This window comes from Leguminivora glycinivorella, chromosome Z (assembly GCF_023078275.1).
Source record: "Leguminivora glycinivorella isolate SPB_JAAS2020 chromosome Z, LegGlyc_1.1, whole genome shotgun sequence".
Classification (NCBI taxonomy): domain Eukaryota; kingdom Metazoa; phylum Arthropoda; class Insecta; order Lepidoptera; family Tortricidae; genus Leguminivora; species Leguminivora glycinivorella.
The window spans coordinates 35,579,911-35,604,493 of NC_062998.1; the positions used below are offsets into that span (position 1 = coordinate 35,579,911).

Sequence of the window (24,583 nt, forward strand, 5' to 3'; positions counted from 1 at the left end):
AAAACTGAAGTTCAAAAGTTTTAAGTCTGTGTCAAGAGATGGCAGTCTATTATTTTTTTTTAATTATAAACTGGCCAGTGATTGACCTTAGTGGCACCTGATGGAAAGTGACGACAAGGCCGATGCCGATGTATGCACTGTCATTACACATTTTACCTTGACAGTAACTCTCTATAATACTCGATCCTCTTTGATTCAGATGAAGTCAATTGCACTACCCGGTCCAATCTTTGATAGCTTCGTAAACGCATGCACTCGGTTCATTACTCACTTAGACAGTGTTAGACACAGCGTAAGACGGTATGTATCCGTAATACGGAGAGGGCTGGTACGTATCTTCTCCTTTATATTCATCTTTTGCTATAAATTGTACAAATACAAGAATTTAGCTTTGTAGATATCTTTACTAGAGTGTATAGTTACTAGAGGGTATTTTTTTCAGATTCTTATAATATTCTTTTCTATATGTTTATTCCTGTTATCTTTCCGGTTCCTCTTTTTTGTTACATAGCTTCACCGCCGCCAGCAACAGAACAGGTACAAAAAGCAGTTCAGAGGAGCTCGGAGTCAATCAAGGAAGATATTACTGAAAAAGTAAGGATTTTTTTGTTGAATGTTATTTTATTTCCCTGTCCAATTACTAGAAAAACCTTTCAAGGCTCTATCTTAAAATAGCTTTGTTAATAATTATTGTTTAATTTTATTGAATACCAAGGCCACGCTTTTACCAATCGGAATCGGTATAATCCAGGTTAAGCCGGTAAATATACATCAAATTGTATAATCAATTAATCATATTTTATTTATGATTCTTAATTTCAAAACGAGAAAATAAGGAGTATTTGTATAAATTGGCAACTTTCCTCATAAATCTTACATATTTTAATGTACATAATTATTTGAATTTTCAGCCTGATGTCTGTAATACGCTCCAGCCCGCCATGCATATTCTCACGAGTAAACCTGTGTATTCTGTGAGTATGAACTTAACGTAAATTTTAAGCACTTTATTAGTACATTCAACCAATCGGAACCCTAGGCCACTCTACAACCACGTCAAAATGACAAGCAGTAAGAGATTTCTTACAATCTGATTTATAACATCACTACGACATAGTTCTACAGTGACTGAGGGTTCCAATTGGTTGACTGTACCTATATTTTGTGTCAACCGTTTTTACGGCTCAGCCACGACATTGGTCTAAGCGCGACAGCGGTGAGCGGCGGCCATACATTGGAGCGAGACACAGCGATGGGACTTTTCATTCGCACGTATGGCCGCCGCTCACCGCTGTCGCGCTTAGACCAATGTCGTGGCTGGGCCGTTAGGCGGTATTAAAAAACCGTATAAAAGTATTAACTACTTTGCAAATTTTGAGATTTCGTACTTTAGAAAAAAAACATACTCCAGAAAAAAAACTGTTTTTTTTCACGGTTTTTTTTCATGTTTTTTTTCAAGCCAGAAAAAAAACCGTTTTTTTACAACCCTAGGCGGTATCTGTTTCTGAACAGACTTGCAACATCATATGTTTGTTCAAAAGTAAATGAATTTTCTACAGACGTTTTTGTCAATGGTAACCATGAGACATTTACTCGTACATAAGACAATTTAGAGTTCTTGTCTAGTTCGTGTTCAAAAAGTGCCATTTGATGAAGGGTAGACTATTAAGGACCACCGGAACGGAACACTGACGACGCTTACATATTGCATACGGTTGTAGACGATGCCGCGTTACACGTCAGTGTATAGGTACTTGCAGACTATAAGATGCCTTACATGGCATAAATATGATTATTGTGTATAACTGTATAAGTTCTCCCTCCCTCATTCATTAGTGTCTTATTGGCGTTCGCACAAATCATGTCAATGGAATATCATGTCTGAAACGGTTACCTACGAGACAGGCTTTGCCTAGTGTAGGAACCAGCAAATCAAGTCACTTAGTTGTAAGACCAGATAACTCAATTTCTGTTTAAGTTTTTTAGTGTGTACAATAAATACTTTTTTACTTTACTTTACTTTTACTTTACTGTATAAGTGTAAGGCTTGAGTGTACGCTCATATTCGGCGTGCGGTGTGCATATCAAACAATAGGAATGACGACTACATAAAAAAAAAATGGCATTCTGTTTAGTCCGTCAGTTAGATCGTCCAAAAATACTGTTTTTCGCTTTTTCTAATTAATGAAAAAATACAAAGATCAACAACAAACTTCCGGAGTGGGGCTTGTGACGTCACTTCTAAGTGAAAATTGTACCTAGGCGTGACGTCACGCGAAACTTCAACGCACTGTACCGTCGTCATTTTTCGTTTACGAGAAAAAAGAAAAAAATACGTGTCTAAAATTTTTTGATAATCTAACTGACGGACTAATTAGTTTTTTTAGTCGTCTCGCCTATTGAAGATTATTCAAGTGTCCTGAGTCGACGCTAGACAGATTGTCGCTGAGCCTACACTTTTTTTTTTTTTTTTTTTTTTTTTTTTTTTTATGAAAATCGACGCCTGATGGAGCAGTCATCGCCGCCCATGGACATAAGCAACATCAGGGGAGCCACTTATGCGTTGCCGACCTTTGAGAACCCTAAATACCTGCTTCTTGAAGAACCCCATGTCATAGCGCAAGTACAGTACTTACGACGTTTTTTGTACAGGAGGGGTTCTCCTGCGTCATATCGATGCACGACGGAGTGGTGCTGTATATGTCGTCAACGCTGACGGCCACGCTCGACTTCCCCAAGGACATGTGGATTGGGAGGTCCTTTATAGACTTCGTGCATCCTTTGGTGAGTACACAGTACAGGGCAAGTAGGAGAGATGAGTAAGTTGCGTTTTATTTACTACGGAACGTGAAGGATTGTCATTTCGATTAGGCCGGCTGAAAGTAAAGTTGTATTTAATTATTAGACACATTCGAGAGTGAATGTTATCTACATAAAACCTGGAATAACGATATAATTCAATATTTACATCATAATTAATTAACATACCTATACATACAATGTGTTTTTTTTGTTTTCCGTTAAATTTGACACGTCGTTAGGTTCATTATCAGGTACCACCCTGTATATTATCACTTTTAGTTACATTCACAAAAAAAATCGATATTTTCATACAAAATAAATGAATTTATTAGTGTGAGAGACCCTTAAGAATAACATTCTAGTGATTGACGGCACATGTCAAAACAAATAACATTAGGAATTGGTCAAGGCTGTGATACACGTGTTCAGCGATTATCTTTATTTTTTTAATAATTCGATAACCGCAAGAGCTCAGGCGCTAGTTTTTAAGAGAAATTAATTGTAATCAAGTAATCAAGAGCTTTCTCATTGGGTCTTATACAGTAAAAGCTAGTTTCTAAGCAATTCTTAAAAGAAATTAATTGTATTTGATGTAGTTAACGGAATTCTATAAAAACATGGTGTATATGTTGTATAATCGTGATCCTCATTTCTGTAACAAAATACAAGTTTTACCTTATTGAATTATAATAGGAATCAATTTTGTTTCCATATCAGAGTTCCAATTTACCACTTTTATTATTTTTAGTATTTGGTCCCGTCCATGTAGTTGCAATCTGCAGTCCCTAGCCATTTGTACTGAACCAAGAATATGTCTCGCAGGATCACAACACGTTCGCGTCGCAAATAACCGATGGGCTCGCTGTTCCGAAGGAAGCCAATGGTATGCAAAACGCAGGTAAATCCTACTACTAACCACGTAATATATGATAATCGTCCTAACTCTGTTTTTAGCTTGATTTTTTATTCTTCTGCTATTTCTTCTCCATTAAATGTCAGCTATGATTGTTACACGAAATAGTACATTACGATACTAGTGCGAAAAGAGGAAGTTTACGAATTTCCTTTTCGCACGTGTATCTTAGGACGTTTTTTAGTACAGATGACCCACCGAAGTTTCGACCTAGCATATAATGAACCACTTATCGCAACTAATGCGTAAAAAAACACCATCTGTACTGAAAAACGTCGGACGACACCCGTGCGAAGAGGGAATTTTGTAACTCGTCGCGATTTAAATCACGTACTCTTCGGTCGTGTTTTAATACATCGCTACTCGTTTCGAATTTCCTCTTTTCCGTTCTTGTATCGTAATGTACTAATTGCCATGTAATCTGGTTAGTTGGTTTCAATTGAGGTAAACGCAATATGACGATTAGCAAATATTAATACTTTCATTAAAATATGTTGTTTAAATTACTTACTAGCCAAAAAAAGTCACTATAAATTACATTGTGTCTATCTTTTTTATGATTTGAAATCTCCCGATTATGATCATATTCTTAATAGCAACAGTACAATCACATTAGACTAAGTATGTGTGTGTTGTACGAAGCCTAGCCACAATACGATAGTATCTCTCCTTCGAGGTCACTATTACTGGTTGACTACCTTAAAATGATAACTTCCCCTTAGAACTATGACAACTATGACAAGCATTTTTTTCTAGTGTGTTGTATTATTTTCTACTATCGGGCGAGATTCTGATGCACCTCTCTTATGCTCTAGGAGTACCAGATTTTCTGTTCGTTAATATTTTTTATGTAATAAATGTTGTATGTTACAATAGCAATAAATACATAAATTAGACCATGAGTTTTGAAATAGAGCTATTTCTATAGTTTTCATAACGCTTCGGGTATACCTATATTGGGCTAGGCTCGTTACGTATGCCAACACGGACGTAGCAATCGCTGTTACTAGTTAAGGGGAGAGGTCTACTTCAATCGTGTCCCCTTGTCCTCACTCAGTTCAATCGCCAGGCAACGCCGTGTCGACCATGTTCTGTCGCATCAGAAGGTACAGGTCGCTAGCGACTGGCTTCAGCGTCAAGGATCGGAGTGTCACCTTCACACCCTTCCTGCTGAAGTTGTCCTTCAAGAAAGTGTATGAAGAGAAGGGATCCGTCATTTACTTGGTCATACAAGCTACGCAATTGTCGTCGGTGTATAACAGTAAGTGCTATTAATTAATAATTTCTTAAATTTTTTTCCGAGGTAGAACATAATTCTGTATCCTTGCTCGGGACTCAAACTATCTCTGAACCAAATTTCAACTAAATCGCTTCAGCGATTTAAGGGTAAAAAGTAACCCATGACAAACACACTTTATTCTAATTCTTCTATCTTTGCCATTCTAGTTACGCTCTACATATTATTATTAATGTAAGTCTAAGTTAGAACTTAGAATTAGTATTATCGATTGTAATTTCAATTAAGTTTTTTAATGTTTTGTATATAATTATGACGTATAAAAGTGCCTCTGTGGCCTAATGATTAGTAATGGTAGTTTGTTAACTAATTCACGTATTATTTTAATTTATTATTGTTGATCGTGTTCTCCAGCTCCCAACGAGGTTATTGAAGACGCAGTGCCATTCGTGATGCGTCACGTGGCGAACGGGAACGTGGAGTACATCGACAACGAGGCGGTCCCGCTCCTCGGGTACCTGCCGCAGGACGTGACGGGACAGGACGTGCTCAAGCTGTACCACCCCGAGGACCTGCCGTACGTGCGCCACGTCTACGAGACGATCGTCAAGCAGGGGAGGGCCCCGCGCTCCAAGCCTTACAGGTACACTATCCCCGCTTCCCCTATACAGTAGGATCATTTCCTTTGTGTCACGTGGCGAACGGGAACGTGGAGTATATCGACAACGAGGCGGTCCCGCTCCTCGGGTACATGCCGTAAGACTTGACAGGACAAAACGTGATCAAGCTTTCTCACTTGGAGCGCCTCACCTGACGAGCGCCACGCCCATGAGACTATCTTAAAGCAGGGGAGGATGCCACACTCCAAGCCTTACAGGTATACTACTCAACACATTCCAGCAGGATAAATTCACCAGTGCGTCACGTGGCTGTCGAGCGACTATTAATTATACTACTAGAAAACAAGAATAGTTTGACTTGGCAAGAGTTTCACGTTGCCAAGATGTCTAAAAACCCTAAAAATATGCTTTACAAGTTTACATCACCCGCTTCGATGCCGACAAAGTCAACCAGGCTGGCAGTAGCTATAAACCTACACGCCACACCAAAGAGCCCGCCTGGCACACATTGCATCATCGTCACCACTGGGCCTGACACTAACAAAAAGGTTTCAATACTTTTGGTTACTATGTATGTGGTCAAAAATAGGTACAGTTGACTTAGATACACAGGCAGTGTGTTTTTACTTCACTTAATGCGGTAAAAATACAGAGTGGGGCCTGTAACAAAGGCGAAAAATTGAACTCTAGGCTATTCTCCTTATACTGATCAACATTTGTTCGGCGACTTTTAAAAATAACTTGTATTTTGATTTTTATCACCCTTGAAAGTTTTTTCTAAGAGGTAATGTATTGCGAATTCTGTTAAGTCTAAAGTGTGACAGACAACGTCAATGACAACAATAATGGCGTACATTGAAGCTAATATTTATTTTGTATGAAAAATAAAAAATTTAAAGATTTCATAATTTTTAAAAGTCACTGAACAAATGTTGATCAGTATAAGGAGAATAGCCTACAGTTCAATTCTTCGCCTTTGTTACAGACCCCACTCTGTATATATAAAAAACGTATTAGTTGGTTACATTAAATAGCATACACAGTATCAGGTGTTTACAACACCTAATACTGTGTGATGGCTAGTATAAGCAATAGAAATGAAAGTTTTCGTAAATCGTAAAACCTAACTTGTTACAAATATTTCGTAAGTATACCGTCACAGCCTCGAGCGTCCGCCCAGTAACCGCCGAGCGCGCACTCGGCGTGCGGCACTGCGTTGTACATCGGAGCTCGTCAAGCGAGTTCTATTGGTTTCTGTGGTATTGTTCAACATTTTGCCTAATTGCGAAAGCGTTAATGAAAACGTCACGTACACGTTTTTGGCAAATTTGTTTAAACTCAATCACTCCATTGGTAAAGAGAGAAAGGAAGAAGGAATGTCAGCTTCGTTATGTTAGGTCATGTAACTCATGTATTATCCCCTTATTATATGAACTTTTCTTTTTCAGAATGCTAGCCCAGAACGGGCACTACCTGAAGCTGGAAACGGAGTGGTCTTCCTTCATAAACCCGTGGTCGCGTAAACTTGAGTTTGTTATAGGAAAACATTACGTTACTGAGGTATGCAATAATAGATATATGTAAATATTTAAATATATTATTTAAATGGCAAGCAATAAGTTGCAAGATGTAAAACAAAATTTAATCTCGTCATAATAATAACAGGCCTTTGACGATCGGTCTGGCCTAGTGGGTTCGAATCCTGGTAAGGATATTTGTGTGGCCGATGTATACAGATATTTGTTTCTACTGCTATATATTCGTTATTTATCTACCGCTTTTCAGTGTCGACTGTCGATGTCTGTTGGAACAATTATATACGCAATCATTTAAAGCCTGTCCATTTATTTATTTATTACTGATTTACGCATGAAAAGATATTATTAATAAAACTAATGTGTAATGTTTCCAGGGTCCTGCAAATCCAGATGTTTTTGAAGCGCCACCATCGCCCATAAAGGTTTCCGAGGATGATAATGTCGAAATAGAAGGTCTTAAAGATAGTATTGTCAGGATTCTAAATGAGGTAAATAACCGGTTGTGGTAAAGCTTCCAATTATTTACGTGTTTCAATATTTTATTTTTATTTTAAAATTAAATACCTACTTTATATGCAAGGTTAAAAGTTTTATTTTTATCAAAATGACAAACTTTAAGTAAGCTGAAAGTACTAGTGCTCGACGCTGAACTAGTGACACTGAACTTTATGTCAAAGTGACAAGGTTTAAATTTGAATATAAAAAATATGCGTTGTTCAAAAACTTTTATGACATTGACATACTCGTAAAGTGACCATGTCGAATACTAGTTCAGTGTCGAGCACTAGTACTCTCACCTTAAACGTTTTTGAGGTGAAACATTAAAACGCGAGCGATCGACTGAAGTACCGTAAAATAGTTCCTTTTAATTTGGTGAGTTTAAGGGCCGGTTGCATCAACCTGAATTTCTGTCACCGTTAAAGCGTTCGTAAAATTTTATTGTATGGCAAGTTCCATAGACGTCTGCTGCGTGACGATGATGTGTCTGTCAAATGTGGTTGATGCAACTGGCCCTAAGTCTGTCTTTAATCAATCAACGTATTCTTTTAGGTACCCACGAGACCGGCAGAGCTTGTCAAGCAACAGATGACGAAACGCTGCCAGGATCTAGCGTCTTTCATGGAAAGCCTCATCGAGAATCAACCTAAGGTGGAGGACGAACTGCGCCTAGAAATACAAGAGAATGATAACAGCTACTTTGTAAGTTCCCGTGGCTTATTTACTCATAATATTTTATTGTTGCTTTGCATAATATTACATTGATACAACGGTAGTGGAAGGCCTAAGAAAGAATGGACTGAAGAATGATATGAGAGTGAAAGGTATTAAGAATCTGAGGAAGATCTGCGCCAACCCCAAATAATGGGAAAATGGCAAGTGAATGATGATGATATTGTTGCTTATATAATATACCATACTTTTGTCGACCGGTCTGCCAGGTAGCGACCCTGCCTGCTAAGCCGCGGTCCTGGGTTCGAATCCCGGTAAGGGCATTTATTTGTGCGATGAGCACAGGTCTTTGTTCCTGAGTCATGGATGTTTTCTATGTACCGACAATACGAGGCTTCTTGAGCTTACCGCGGGACAGGCAATCTGTGTAAAAATGTTGTATAATAAGGCATCCATGTATGGATTAGTAGTGTAGCATAACGGCACTGGTTTCACTGTATTGTTTTAGGAACGGGATTCGGTAATGTTAGGGGGAATATCGCCGCACCACGACTACAATGACAGCAAGTCCAGCACGGGGACGCCTTTGAGTTACAACAAGTTGAATTATAACATCAACTTGAAACGGTAAGAACTTATATTGAGGTATGTTTGCATAATCAGCATCAAACAATATGGTATAAAGTACCTATGTTGAAATGTGTGAAAAACTAAAAATCTGCTACTATCGTGCGTTGTCAATGAGCGACGTATCTGTATTTTATGAATGGAAATATCGTCACTTCTTTGAAAAAAACTTGTATCTTCTTCTGTCAATGAAAAGAAAAATGTAATAAGTATGTATGCAATGCATATAGACTTACTGCGTTTTAACTTTGAGGAGCAGTGTGAGATAGTGAGATACTAGATTTTTTTCAAAGTAGTGACGATATTCATGTGTGTATGAAATTAGACATTAATAGGTGACTATGTGGCCAGTTTTTGTATTACTTTTTTTAATTTGACAGGTATTTTGACAGCCATCAGGATGGTTTCGACGAAGACGGAGTAACAGTTACAGAAGGAACTTTAGTACCAATTAAAGGACAGTACAGTGGGTAAGTTTCTCTTTCACGAGTTAAGGTCCTTTTTTGCGTCATAAAAAACTAGGAGCTCCTCTTCTCTCTCTTTTTAACTGCAGAAAAATACCCTTTTATTATTACTGTGGGTTTAGTGGCCATTTTGCGTACAAAGTCAACCAAGCATAGGCGAGACGACAAAAAAAAAAACTAATTAGTCTGTCAGTTAGATTATCAAAGAATTTTAGACACGTATTTTTTCTTTTTTCTCGTAAACGAAAACTCGTACAGTGCGTGACGATAGGTACAATTTTTACTTAGAAGTGACGTCACAAGCCCCCACTTCGGAACTTTGATGCTCTTATCTTTGTTTTTTTTTTCATTAATTAGAAAAAGCGAAAAATATGTGTTCAGTATTTTTGGACGATCTAACTGACGGACTAAACAGAATGCCATATTTTTATGTAGTCATCCCTATTAATTAATTTAGCTGTTATTTATTATATTGTTATCTCGTCCTACATGTATGTAAATCTGTTACCTGTATGTTGCATATGGTCCAGTACATTCAAGTTCAGTTACAGTTACACGAATAAAAATATCGCGACCGCCTAAGAACGTGCAAAAATTAGATGGTGCCACTAAAAATGCCTTTTTGCCATCGATTAGGTACTTGTTGAAGCTGTAGTGTTACGTTCGAGCTGTAAATCTACACGTTTTCCATCGATGTTTGACAAGTTTTGAGTTGAAACTTCTAAATTTGCACTCTATTCGTAAGAGCCATAATTAAAACATAGTCTAAAAAAACTCTATTATCGAAATTTGATTTTAGTGAAGAGTGTTACATGCATGAAATCGACACGTTTGGCTTTACCTTTGACTTTTCTAAAAATCGTCACTACTTTTAAAAAATCTCGTATCTCACGCTGTTCCTCAAAGTTAAAACGCAGTAAGTCTATTTGCATTCCATACATACTTACTACATTTTTCTTTTCATTGTCAGACGAAGATACAAGTTTTTTTAAAAGTAGTGACGAAATGCAAGAGAAATTTTATTTTTAAAGTAATTAAAACAAAAGTTATGACCAAAAAACCAGTTTTTAACCCTAAAATTTAACCCTAAAATTGTCCATTTTTGATGGCAAATATCAAAGAAACAATGAGTGTGAACTAATTATGAGGTACAATTTTGTTTGGAGTCGGTGCTGTTAATATGATAGATAGGCTTAAGAAGCTATCATAATATCAATGGATTCAAATCGAAGGTCATTGGCGCAGGGATGACGCATTTTGTTTGTACTATCTACTTTTTTCGCCTTCTGGCGCTGAACTCGACTCCACGCGACTGTACTGCACTGAACGCGACTGTACTCGACGTAGTAACATGTACCTAGGTCTTGTTACGTCCTATATGTAAATGTGTTGCCTACAGGGAATGTATGTCGCCCATGGCCCAGTACTCCGCGGACTCAGTGGACATAACATCGGTTGAGTCAGCGTGCCTCACCTACGAGGACAGCCCCGTGGCGCTGCCCCACGAGTACCAGCCCATAAGACTCACCGAGTCCATCTTGAACAAGTAACTAATACAGTAGTAGTAGTAGTAATTGTTGTTAAGTGCTTACGAATAAAAATATTTCTATTCTATTCTAATACCAAAGACATATGTAACTCCGTATAGACAGATAAAGTCTAAGAAAAAAACGTACCTCACAACCATCAAGAAAAAGGTACGGTGGCCTAGATGGCGTTACACCTTTGGGAGACGCTCGGCTAGATGGTGCTAATATTAATATTTGACATTTTAACACATATCAAGCTAAGAATATGGGCCAAATTGTCAAAATTGAGGTTCAAAAGTTTTAAGCCTGTGTCGAGAGATGGCAGTCTACGCATTGTGATTACACATTTTACTTTGAGAGTAACTCTCTATAATACTCGATCCTCTTTGCTAATACTTAACATTAATGAATGGGACTTAACACTTTCGCAACCAAGAACTCGCCTGGAGGGCACTTGTGAACGTGCTCAGATGGAGAACCCGCTGCACGGGTTGTAGAATACGTACGTACGTACGTGGGTAAGTAATACGAGATATAAGAACGTATTGTATATTACTTATAACATATACGCTCACTTTGTATAAGCTTGTTCAGCATAACGTTCACTGGACATAATGCTCAGAATCGATAATAGCAAATCATCTAATTTCGAAGTGAATAATGTTTATTCTCTATAATATCATTGTATATAAAGATTAATGTATATAACGTTCGGGATACCTAATATTTATATCATATATTAATCAATTATTCTAACATCAAAAGGTGTAATGTTGTTAATATCTAAGATCTATGTTTATAACGTTTAGGATATCTAATATTAATAACATATATTTTTCAATGACTGAAACATACTAAATATATGTATGGTTTTTCAATTAATCTAACATCAAAAGGCTAACATAAGAAATGTTCAGTCTGTGTCTAAGATTTGAAATGCATAATAACATAACCTAACCCACTTTCTTAGCAACAGTTTTGTGGGGGGGTCGCAGATCTAACCTAACCTAAACCTACTTTCTTAGCAACAATTTTGTGTGGGGGTCACAGTTCTAACCTAACCTAAACCTACTTTCTTAGCAAGAGTTTTGTGTGGGGGTCGCATTTCTAACCTAACCTAAACCTACTTTCTCAGCAACAGTTTTGTATGGGGGTCGCAGTTCTAACCTAACCAAAACCTACTTTGTTAGCAACAGTTTTGTGTTGGGGTCGCAGTTCTAACCTAACCTAAACCTACTTTATTAGCTACAGTTTTGTGTGGGGGTCGCAGTTCTAACCTAACCTAAACCTACTTTCTTAGCAACAGTGTTGTGTGGGGGTCGCAGTTCTAACCTTACCTAAACCTACTTTCTTAGCAACAGTTTTGTGTGAGGGTCGCAGTTCTAACCTAACCTAAACCTACTTTCTTAGCAACAGTTTTGTGTGGGGGTCGCAGTTCTAACCTAACCTAAACCTACTTTCTTAGCAACAGTTTTGTGTGGGAGTCGCAGTTCTAACCTAACCTAAACCTACTTTCTTAGAAACAGTTTTGTATGGGGGTCGCAGTTCTAACCTTACCTAAACCTACTTTCTTAGCAACAGTTTTGTGTGGGGGTCGCAGTTCTAACCTAACCTAAACCTACTTTCTTAGCAACAGTTTTGTGTGGGGGTCACAGTTCTAACCTAACCTAAACCAGGGGCGGCTCACTCCGCGATTCTATCGCCGCGCTACAAGTACATCCTGGCGGCCGCGAGTTCGCGGCCTACTCAGGGGTGGCGCGCGTTCTCACGGAATGCACGTTCGCACTTTCTATTGTTACTTTACGTCGCGAGTTTTTTTAAGGTTCATATGCGATGTCCGCGTGTCGAATGGCTAATAATACTTAGTTAAATAGACATCATGAATAAAATAAATACCATAGGACATTCTTACACAGATCTACTACTAATTAAGTCCCACGAAAAACTTCAATAAGGCTTGTAATGTTGGAACTTGAACAAAAATATATAAATACAGTATATATACTTATAAAGTACCCAAGACTTGAATATAATAGTATAAGTATAACATTTTATGTGAGTATTAATTCGTTTTAATCCATAGGTAACCCTATCGCCGGACGCCGCGCACGTGCGGCTCGTTTCTTTGTAAGAATTTTGTAGGTATTTAAAAAGGCGGCATTTCGTAAACATCAAAGCAGTGAGCCTTCTGTACTTGTACTATTATATATTCTGTGCCTAAACCTACTTTCTTAGCAATAGTTAAATGTTATATATGGAGAACGGTATGGTATATAAACTGTTATTATTTATGGTGGACGGTATACTTAGTGTATGGTATATAAACTGAAATTAGCTAATGTAAACGTTATATTAAGAAATGTTATGCATGGTGAACGGTATACGTAGTGTATGGTATATAAATTGAAATTAAGTAATGTAAACGTTATATTAAAAAACCGGCCAAGAGTGTGTCGGGCCACGCTCAGTGTAGGGTTCCGTAGTTTTCCGTATTTTTCTCAAAAACTACTGAACCTATCAAGTTCAAAACAATTTTCCTAGAAAGTCTTTATAAAGTTCTACTTTTGTGATTTTTTTCATATTTTTTAAACATATGGTTCAAAAGTTAGAGGGGGGGACGCACTTTTTTTTCCTTTAGGAGCGATTATTTCCGAAAATATTAATAATATCAAAAAACGATCTGAGTAAACCCTTATTCATTTTTAAATACCTATCCAACAATATATCACACGTTGGGGTTGGAATAAAAAAAAATATCAGCCCCCACTTTACATGTAGGGGGGGTACCCTAATAAAACATTTTTTTCCATTTTTTATTTTTGCACTTTGTTGGCGTGATTGATATACATATTGGTACCAAATTTCAGCTTTCTAGTGCTTACGGTTACTGAGATTATCCGCGGACGGACGGACGGACGGACGGACGGACGGACGGACGGACAGACAGACATGGCGAAACTATAAGGGTTCCTAGTTGACTACGGAACCCTAAAAAACGTTATGTAAAACTAATATTATTGCAATTCAGCGTTATTTCTTACAAAAGTATTGATGTTGGAGTTATATCTAACATTCATTATTGCTGCTGAATGTTAGTAACATGAAATTATATATATTACAGTTATATCTCGTGGGACGCACCCACGTATTTACGTCGGTTTCTGACGTAGTGCGCCATTTCTTGTCTGGTAGTGAAAGTGTTAAGATGCTACAGGAGCGAAAATGCTAAAATGGAAAGGAGCCCTCCTTTCAATTTGGGAATTTCAGTTAAATATAATACAGTTTTTAACTAGATTTATCGAAAAAAATTCTACATTCAGAACAACTCAGTTAAAAGATATTGCGAAAAAATCTTTAAAATCGAGCTTCCGCTCTTGACTGTTTCCTCCTTCAAAACTTAATCAATCGTAACGAAATTTGAGAATCTGAATAGCAATGAAATAATCTGTGTCGGACCGTTTAGTTCTTTTGGCTAATTGTTACCAATTTTGAATACCACACCGTTTTATGCGCCATAATCAACAAAGGCGTTTTTGGAAATTTTTGATGGGCTCTAACGTCTTTAAAAATAAGAATATCAAAAAAATAAAAACGTTCCGACACAGATAAAAATAATAATAATCTGTGTTGAAAAAATCATTGCTCTATCTTCAAAAACCGGGGAGGAAATAGTCGAGAGCGTTTGTATGGAAAATTGTCCCCTCTTGTATCGTCTTAATCTCGTTCAGTTGCCCCTGTAATAATAATAATCTGTCTTTCAAAATTAAGATAAATAATAATTGAGAAGCGCACATGTTATCGATTATTTATTTGTTGCACAGGCACAATAACGAAATGGAAAAGAAATTTGTGAAGACACATCGCGAAAGTCGACCAGCTAATAAAGAGGAGCGGGAAAAGTTGAGCAACGAGAGCAAGCAAAAGAAAAGGGACCACCTCGTTCGGTGCAACGCGTCGTTTGTACCAACCACGGTGAATTCGGTCGTGGCAGACCAGGTCAGTGCAAGGTGTACATAATACACGCCTATGGATCCTGGGCTAGGACTTCCTGTAAGCTTAGGATATACTCAATCGCTGCCGGGGACACACACTTGTTTGACTAGGAGGTAGACGCTGTCAAATAGATGTTTTCAATGGGATTTGACCAAGGGCTTATTTTTGTATGAATTTCAATACCTACGTTTTTTGTTTGAAAGACAGTCCTCAAACTATATAATCTTTGGTTTAATTATTTCGAACTATGTTTTTTTTTTCCTTTTGCACGTTTGCACGATTTTCAGTATTGAATATGTAATATCTTCTTATGTCCTTTAGCATTTATACTAATCTAACCCAAACCTTGACAGCCGCATGGCCTGAAGCGCGCCTCGAAGCCCCAAGAGGCAGAAGCCAGCACGCACAAGCAGCACTGTGCCTCGTCGAGGCAGATGCGCCGGCGGCAGCCGTCCAGCTCCGCGCCCGCACCGCCCTCCGCCTCCGTCGCCACCGTCTGTGAGTTCTCACAATACATAATGTATAGACTGCCACACATATAGACCTGACCGCGAAACGAAAACGAAAGGCCGCGAAAAGTAGTCTGGCTCTGTCGCGCCAATACGCAAGAGCGATAGAGATAGATATCTATGAGCGTTTCGTTTCGTGAGCGTTTGTGCCATTCGGCTACGGGGCCTGTTATACTACTATTGTGAGCCGCACGCTTGAAGCCACAGGAGGCAGAAGCTAGCACGCACAAGCAGCACATCGTCGCTACCGTCTGTAAGTACTTAACTACTTATTGAGGTTTTACATGTCGAAACCCGCATCCATAGTAACGCACTTTCAGGGTAGATTCTGTTTATCATGATTCTGGTTTATACTGACCGACCGATGACTGTGACGTAATGACTAAGCAGTTGGATATTCATACATTTTTTAACAAATACCAGCAAATACATATGTTTTCGGTACATGGTTGACGATCGTTTCTACCGATATATTCCCTTGTTTTCATTCCTAAACTGCTGAGTACATGTCAAAAGCAGCGGTACTGTGAATCTCAACAAATCGTCACCGCTTTTGTGCCGAAGAGTTGTTATTTTCAGTGCTAATTTTCTCTAGAAAACGTATATTATTTTGTTTTATTCCGCAGCTACATCAGCGTCCATGTGGCCCCAGAACTTCATGAATGGAATGAACACGTTCATGCCGCAGCAAATGCCGCTAGTCAGTCCCATCACCGCTGTGCCAGGTAAGATAAACACACATCTTTCCATTTTAAAATAGCTGATATCCGTATAAGGGTATAAAAAATAATGACGCAAAATAGATTTTACGTGGAATGTTGGCCAACACACATGTAAAAAAAGTTCAAAAACTTGTGTATGAGTTTTGATTTTGTCCAACGATGCTAAGAACGGATAAATACGATTCCAAGAATTGCTATAAGCGACGACGTAACAGGGTGGCTCCGTTGCGTCGTATTTATAACTCCATATAGACAGATAAAGTCTAAGAAAAAAACGTATCTCGGAACCATCAAGAATAATGTACGGTCGACTAGATGGCGCTACATCTTTGGTTTACTCTCGGCTAGATGGTGCCAAATTGGTTCAAATTGTCAAAACTGAGCTTCAAAAGTCTTAATCCTGTGTCAAGAGATGGCAGTCTGTGCAAACTGCGATACACATTTTACTTTGACAGTTACTCCCTAAGATATACTCGATCCTCTTTGTCAGTGTCAAGATTGGAGTGTAGAACATTTGTATTCTTACAGGTTTCATGCCCATGTACTATCTACCAACGACCCCCTCTACGATGCCGTGTACGTCGGCAATGAGCGCGCATGACCCTACCAAGACGAGTTCACAAATGCAATTCCAAGCGCCGGCTGGTGAGTACTCTTCCGTAGAAATGAGCGGCAACACGTTAGTCGAAATATATGAAACAATCAATTTTTCATCACATTTGCTGTTTAAAGGTCTCATTGAGTCTACGTGTACTGAAGAATAATGTACTATTTTATTCCCAAGGGAGTAATGGATTTAGTTTTAAAAATGAATACAATCGGTACAATACCTCAGGCAAAGGATGTTTCAGTCAGCCAAGGAATTTTTTTGCACAACTATAATTTGACTATTAAACTATAAAAAAATATTTTACGGTATGAAAAATGCATTTTTTTTTATTTATGTTTTATTTCAGTGTATTTTACATTTATTTTGTAAATTTCACGTAGATAAATCGTTATAATTTGCAATCTGGCAAGAAATTGTGACGGCCATCTCGATTTGCGCTTGATCGCGTTGCCATAGCAACGGGCAGTACAACACCGCCATTCATTGAAGGTTTTGCCTTATGTTTTTTTTCTGTGTTTTCCTCTCAAATGTGATGAAAAATATTGTGTGTAACTCAGGAGGTAAGGATTTTGTAAACTCGTGTCTATAACTCTCTCCAGCCTGCGGCTGTCGCGAGTTATTAACACTCGTCGACAAAATCCCCCTTACCTCCCTTGTTGCACAATATATTGGTCTCATGATAAGTTGTTCATTATAACCTCAAAAGTCTGTCGTGCGGTGATTTTATAAGTACAGTCAACCAATTGGAACCCTAGGCCACTGTAGAACTATGTCATAGTGACGTTGAAAACGAGACTGTAAGAAATCTCTTACTGCTTGTCATTTTGAAATGATTGTAGAGTGGCCTAGGGTTCCAATTGGTTGACTGTACTTATAAAATCACCGTATTGAAACTCAACCAACATGTCAGTAGGTACTGTCTTTGCCTGACATACCTTAGAGGTTGACTTTATGAAAGTTGAAATAGCCGACTATTTTTTAGTGCATGAGATGTTGTTTAATTTTGTATCGCTGAGGTGGACAGAAAGAAGCGTGTTGTTATAATTTTCTTTGGAAAATCAACTGGTGTAGGTAAAGGTTTTGCTGTCTTTTTCTACTAATCATACAGTTCTTTTAATCTCTCTTATAGTGCAATACATGATGTACGGACAAGCTGTGTTCGGGTCTCCGATCGTGATGTCGCCGATCAACCATCAAGCGCCTTTTGCGGTGCAGCAAAACGTGATACGGAACCAGTTTTCCAACCCACAGCACAACCTGACGCTAGCGACACGGAACTATGAAGAGGTAGGCTTTATTTAGCACTTATACAATGTTGTTTTAGAACTTAAATATCTGGGAGACCGAGCTTCGCTCGGTTCTATTTTATTATGTCACGTCTTTAGAAAAAAAAAAACTTTATTTCTGGCCGGGATTCGAAACCCTGACACCTACGATGTGCTTGCGAACATTAGACCGACCTCTTACGACTGAGCTACGCCCAGCCGATGCGTGGTCGGCGAAATTAACGAACATATTTTGTGTTTACTAACGTGAAATAAAAACGCATGAAAACTCGAAAATTCGTGTATACATAACATATATATATATATAAATAAATAAATATACAAGAATTGCTCGTTTAAAGGTATAATATATTATTTTTCGTGTATAGTCAGTCATCATTTTAACATGCGTGCAAAAACTACAGACAGGGCCGGATTAAGGGTAGAGCGAGTGGAGCGGCCGCTCTAGGCGCCGAATGGTAAGGGGGCGCCAAAATCGTCATTGCGTGGGCGCACACATAGCCCAATGGCGAGAGGAGCCGCACTAGATTTGTAATTTTTCCTTTAGGAGCGATTATTTAGAACGCCCGAAAATATTAAAATATCGACCTAAAAACGATGCCTTTACGCAAATGCCTATTCTAGTTTAAAATACGGTATTACAATATACGCAACACGTTAAGATTGGATTCAAAAAAAATTCATCCCCACATCGACATGACAGTTGCAAGCCATACTTTGTAGAATAAAACATTTTTTCCATATTTATATTTTTGCAATTTGTTGGCGTGATTGATATACATATTGGTGAACAACCAAATTTCAGCTTACAAAAATAGTGCTAACAGTTACTAAGATTATCCAAGCGAGACGGACGGACGGACGGACGGACGGACAGACAAACATGGCGAAAACTATAAAGAAGTTCCTAGTTGACTACGGAACCCAAAAACTCTTATAAATAAAAAAAAGCCACCAAAACTTTATTTCTGGCCGGATTAGAAATCGTCCTGACTCTATTGACGTGCTATGCGAACATTAGACCGACCTCTTACGATGCGTGGTCGGCGAAATTAACGAACATATTTTGTGTTTACTAACGTGAAATAAAAACGCATGAAAACTCGAAAATTCGTGTATACATAACATATATATATAAATAAATAAATATACAAGAATTGCTCGTTTAAAGGTATAATATATTATTTTTCGTGTATAGTCAGTATGTCTATTATTTTAACATGCGTTGTAATTTAGTTATAAGGAAAAACTACAGATGAACTCCTTCCTCCCATAGTCACAAAAAGCACTGTCACATTTTCAAGGCTCGGCCAGTAATACTTGTTATGATTCTTTCTATGCATAAGTGATGAATTGTCACGTATCGGCAGGCCTGTAAGCCCGGTCTGCCGCTGAAGCCGCTGGGCAAGTCTCAGCTGGCGGCGTGGCGCGAGGAGAAGCGCGCCGCCGCCACCGCGCCGTCGCCGCCAGCCTCGTCCCGCAGCATCAACACCAGCATCTGCTCCGCCACTAACGCGCTCAACAGGGTATGTGTTACTCTCATACATATACACCCTGTTTTTATTGAATTCCGTTAACTTTAAGTGAAGGTTCTTTAGATCAAACACAATTAATTTCTCTAAGAAACTAGCGTCTTAACTCTTACGGTTATCGAGTTATTAAAAAAATAAAGATAATTACTGAACACGTGTGTGACAGCCTTTACCAATTCCTAATGTTATTTCTTTTGACATGTGCCGTCAATCACTTGACACTAACTTGAATGTTATTCTTAATTCTTAAGGGTCTCTCACGCTAAATTCATTTATTATGTATGAAAATGAGGTTTTTTTTTTGAGAATTGAACTAAAAGTGATATACAGGTACCTGATAATGAGCTACGTGTCGAATTTAACGGAAAACAAAAAAAAACACGGTGTATAGATAACCTTGATGGAGTTGATTGGCCAAAAAGTGTGTCCACATGAGAAGGTAAAGTTGGGGCTGGTGTCCCTCTCGCACTTATTGCCACTGTCAAAATCATTTGAATGACGTCATAACTGTCATAATTTGGGGATACCAGTCAATATTCAAAGTTACTACCAAATCTACTAATATCCAATTGAAGGTTTTATTTAATTATGCAAATCTTTGGTTTAATGGCTTCAGAATAATGACTACCTATTCGTTACAAGGTATTAATACCCTTCCCTCGATATAATACAAAAATATTTTAAGAGGTTTATAAACTTAGTTATCATACAGGTAAAAATACTACCACTATAGTGGTCTCTTTAACACTGGTCACACGTGCGAGAGGGACACCAGCCCCAACTTTGACCCTCTCGTGTGGACACACTTGCCAGACTGACACGAACGCCTTTCTGGACCGGTGATAAGGTTAAATTGTGTGGCAACACTGATGAAACACTGTGGGATACAAGTATTGCTGAAAACCATTAATTATATAGCTTATTAATGATGATATTGATAATTCAATGTATTTTTACACAATTTTTTTGACATTTAGAATTTATTCTAGAAGTTTTTATACTAGTATTTTTTTATACAATTTAGATTGATATCATTTTATTAAATCAATGTAGTTTTAAAACAATATTGTTTATTGCACCAATAAATTGCTCTGATATTTAGAATAAGATGAATATTGTACACTGTTGACAATTTAAAAGTGCTTATTGTAAGCCTATTTGAATAAAGAATATTTTGATTGATTGATTGATTGATTGATTGCAAAAAGTGGCAAAAAAGTGGGAGCTCAGTGCCTATTAAAGGTCCATGGTTACTGTAACCATGGCGACAGGTCTACAAGCCTGCGCATCTCACCCCTGAGCTGCGGTAGACCGTTGAGAATGGGGTGATATGTGGGACTCGCCCCCTCCTGTAATCCTCTCTGCTAGCTAGAGAGAGGGGAGGAGAATACTCTTACCCACTGAATTCCCCTGCGGCGTTACCCTCTCTACCGTTATAGCGGAGTATCATGAGTTCAATAATAAATATTCTATCACGATGCTCAACGGATTGCCTAAAAGAGCACCCTCGTGCCTCGTGCCAGTGTAAGGCTTGATTTATGCATGTAAACGATTAATAACATATCCCGGAAAGGGCATTTATTTGTGTGATGAGCACAGATATTTGTTCCTGAGTCATGGATGTTTTCTATATAAGTATTTGTATATTATACTAGCTTTTGCCCGCGGCTTCGCTCGCGTTAGAAAGAGACAAAAAGTAGCCTATGTCACTCTCCAACCCTTCAAGTATCTCCACTTAAAAAATCACGACAATTCGTCGCTCCGTTTTGCCGTGAAAGACGGACAAACAGACACACACCCTTTCCCATTTATAATAATAGTATGGATAATATATATCGTTGTCTGAGTACCCACAACGCAAGCCTTATTAAGCTTACCGCGGGACTTAGTCAATCTGTGTAAGAATGTCCTATAATATTGATTTATTTGTTTCAATATGCCGTCCCTCAGAGTAACGAAGCCGTCCCAGAGTCGTCAGCGTCGCGAGACAGCAAGATGAAGAGCGAGGAAGCGGTCGACCGCACGGACGGAGAGTCCAACTACTCCTCCTTCTATTCCTCCTTCTTCAAGACCGAGTCTGGTAGCGCGGAGGACAGCGGCGACGCCAAGAACAAACAGAACAATGCCAACAGTGTAAGTGTTTATTTAATACGTCTCTAGAGGATTACGGTTCGTTACAACCAAATCTTATAATATGTACCATGTTCTTATAATGTCGCAATGTTAAAACGGATTAGTGGTAAAATGTCTCAAATTACATATACGAGGGTCATGCCAAAAGAAATTAGATACTCAAAATTTACATACTTTATTCTTTATTACAGCTATCTATTTTTTCGAAGTATTCACCGTGAACACGTATACACGTTTTCATCCGTCTAAACCACTTAGAAAATACCGATGACCACTCTTCTTTAGACACCTCAGAAATTTCGTAATTATACGCAGCCAACGCATCTTCTTTGTTCTCAAATCGCCTTCCTTTTAATTTTTCTTTAATTTTAGGAAAAAGATAAAAATCACAGGGGGCTAGGTCAGGGGAATATGGGGGGTGGGGCAGAATAGTCACGTTTTTTGAGCTGAAATAGTCAAGTGTTCTAGCGGAAGTGTGCGGGGCAGCGTTGTCGTGGTGCCAGAGCAGGTGCCGGGTTCCTGACTTCGGCCGCTTGTCACACCAAGCTGACAGTACTCTTGGGGCACAAACTGTCACATACCATTCTGAATTAACTGTCTTTTGATCTTCTAGCACTATTGTAGCAATATGTCCCGTCTTGCAGAAAAATGAGGCAACCATTTGTTTTTGTGTGCTTCGGGTTCGGCGACATTTTGTTGGCGTCGGCTCATCTTCAAAACACCATACTGTGGACTGTCGCTTTGTTTCGGGATCGTAGTTATATAGCCATGTTTCGTCACCAGTAAGTATATCATATACGTTTTTGTTCTCGCCTGCGTCGAATTTATCTATCATAAATTTGCACCAATCCACGCGACGGTCTTTCTGTAAATCGGTGAGCTTGTGCGGCACCCATCTTGAACAACGCTTATGAAGAGACAGTTTACTATGAATTATAGTTTGCAATGCTGCTGATCCAATGCCCAGTTCACGCTCGAGCTCTACATATGTAATTCGTCGGTTCGCACGAATATTTTTTTCCACAGTCTTTACATTTTCTTCAGTGACTGCGGTTGGCGGCCGTCCGGTCTTCGCCTCATCTTCAAAGCTCTCCCGTCCTCTTTTAAATTCAGCAAACCAATTGAAAACAGTTGCACGTGAACACGCAGACTCTCCAAAAGTCGAGACTAAAAGTTCAAAACACTCTTGAGGTGTTAAACCTTTTTTAAAGTCATAATATATCATAACACGAAAATCACGTCGAGTAAGCTCCATTGTTGCGGAAAATTCCCGCCAAAATTATTTAGAAAAAAAATAATTAAAAAAGGAATCCTAAGAATTTCCAAGTGTTCCATTTTTAAATTTATAAGCAGATAACCTACCTTTATGGCCGCTGTACACATATGGCCAACGGTTCCACCAACCCCCTTGGCCAAGCGTGTAGAGGGCTACTTGGCCGTAAGTTGGCAGTTGGCGCTTGCGCTTGCCGGCCAACCGATTGGTGTCGGTTTTTTGTCCACACATCAAAGGATCTTGGCGCCAATGGCCAACTGCGTTTACACGTTGGCGCTTCATTCAGTTGGTCGTCAGCCCTCAGAGAGGACAGTAGTGAAATATTTACGAAAATAATAAGTTTATCTATGCCAATAATAATGTAGATTTTAGGAAATAAAATAACCTTGCAAATGTTTAATGTATTTCCTAAAAAAGATAAATGTTCTTATCAAAATATTCAAAAAATTGTTAATATTTCAAATAATTTAATTTTACTACGGGGTTATTATTTTTTAATCAAATTTTTCTGTCAACGTCTATGACCTAGAATTTCCTAGACTTTTCCATTCCACGTCCATCTTTCATGAAGAGCCAATGTCAAGCGATTGGTTCGCCAATGTGTAAACAGCGGCTCTTATCTTGGCCAAGGGGTTTCACAAAGGGCTGGTGGAACCGTTGGCCATATGTGTACAGCGGCCATTACATTGGTGTATAACTGGCCAGTATCAATCAAATGACCATGGAGTATCTAACTTCTTTTGGCATGACCCTAAACAAACGACAAATGTAACTGGTCCATTTTTTCCATGTTTTACAATGTTTGCATTATGAAATAGAGTGGCCACCGGTTATATATGGTAGGCGTGTTCAGTGGATACATGTAGAACTCAATATCATAGTGTAATAATGGAAAAAAATGGTTAGTTACAATTGCCCCCCAGTTGAGATTTGCCCCGCTGTACCTTATACCAATTTTCTGTACATCAAAATGCCAAAATAACATTGGCCTATTACATCCAATATCCGAAATGTATTAGTTTCACAATAACCAAAATTCAAAACAACACTTTCTCAGAATACCTAATTTTATTTACACTGCATTATATTCCTTGCACTGTGTTTTATTATTAACTTTAGTATTCATTTAGTTAATTAATGCTAACTATTTATGAAAAACTGTAAAAATACAGTTTTCATGGATACTGCATTTTAGGCATTTTGAGAAAGTGAAGTTTTGGTTTTAAGTAGGGATGTACCGACTATTGATTTGGCCGACTAGGCCGACTACCGACTAGTCGGCGGTTGGATGGCCGATTAGTCGGCCGACTAGTCTGCTAGTCGGCCGGAACATAAATTTCAACTAAAATCACCAAAATTTTTAGTCATTCAATCGCAATTTTCATTATTTTTACAGGCTCAAAGTTCTGTGAGAAAATTTTATTTTTTTGACAACTGGTGTGGCTTAGTGGGCACTGATCCTGACTATGAAACCGATAGTCCTAGATTCGAATTTCAATGAGGGCCACTTATTTCTGTGATGATTAAAGATATTCGTTGTTTTGACTAAGAAAGGACTAATCAATAGGTACATAATACAAATATATCGGCTGTTAATTTATTTTCGTCCTATTTTTCTATCACTT

At 38.4% G+C, this 24,583-nt stretch overlaps 1 protein-coding gene across 4 annotated transcripts in view; it reads left to right on the plus strand.

Annotated features, from left to right (window-relative positions):
- The window catches only part of LOC125240683 (period circadian protein), a 57,121-nt gene that overhangs the window by 25,809 nt on the left and 6,729 nt on the right, over positions 1–24,583 (plus strand). Inside the window, exons 5-23 of one of the 4 annotated variants that reach the window (XM_048148693.1) lie at positions 512–594; positions 912–974; positions 2,653–2,784; positions 3,625–3,700; positions 4,773–4,976; positions 5,367–5,595; positions 7,021–7,132; positions 7,485–7,598; positions 8,161–8,310; positions 8,789–8,907; positions 9,288–9,377; positions 10,771–10,917; positions 14,722–14,896; positions 15,247–15,391; positions 16,029–16,127; positions 16,653–16,769; positions 17,864–18,021; positions 19,391–19,546; positions 21,503–21,685. In XM_048148693.1, coding sequence (XP_048004650.1) covers positions 512–594; positions 912–974; positions 2,653–2,784; positions 3,625–3,700; positions 4,773–4,976; positions 5,367–5,595; positions 7,021–7,132; positions 7,485–7,598; positions 8,161–8,310; positions 8,789–8,907; positions 9,288–9,377; positions 10,771–10,917; positions 14,722–14,896; positions 15,247–15,391; positions 16,029–16,127; positions 16,653–16,769; positions 17,864–18,021; positions 19,391–19,546; positions 21,503–21,685 — 2,552 coding nt within the window. The remainder of the gene's footprint in view (positions 1–511; positions 595–911; positions 975–2,652; positions 2,785–3,624; positions 3,701–4,772; positions 4,977–5,366; positions 5,596–7,020; positions 7,133–7,484; positions 7,599–8,160; positions 8,311–8,788; positions 8,908–9,287; positions 9,378–10,770; positions 10,918–14,721; positions 14,897–15,246; positions 15,392–16,028; positions 16,128–16,652; positions 16,770–17,863; positions 18,022–19,390; positions 19,547–21,502; positions 21,686–24,583) is intronic. The other 3 variants (XM_048148694.1, XM_048148695.1, XM_048148696.1) reach the window with 3 other exon arrangements.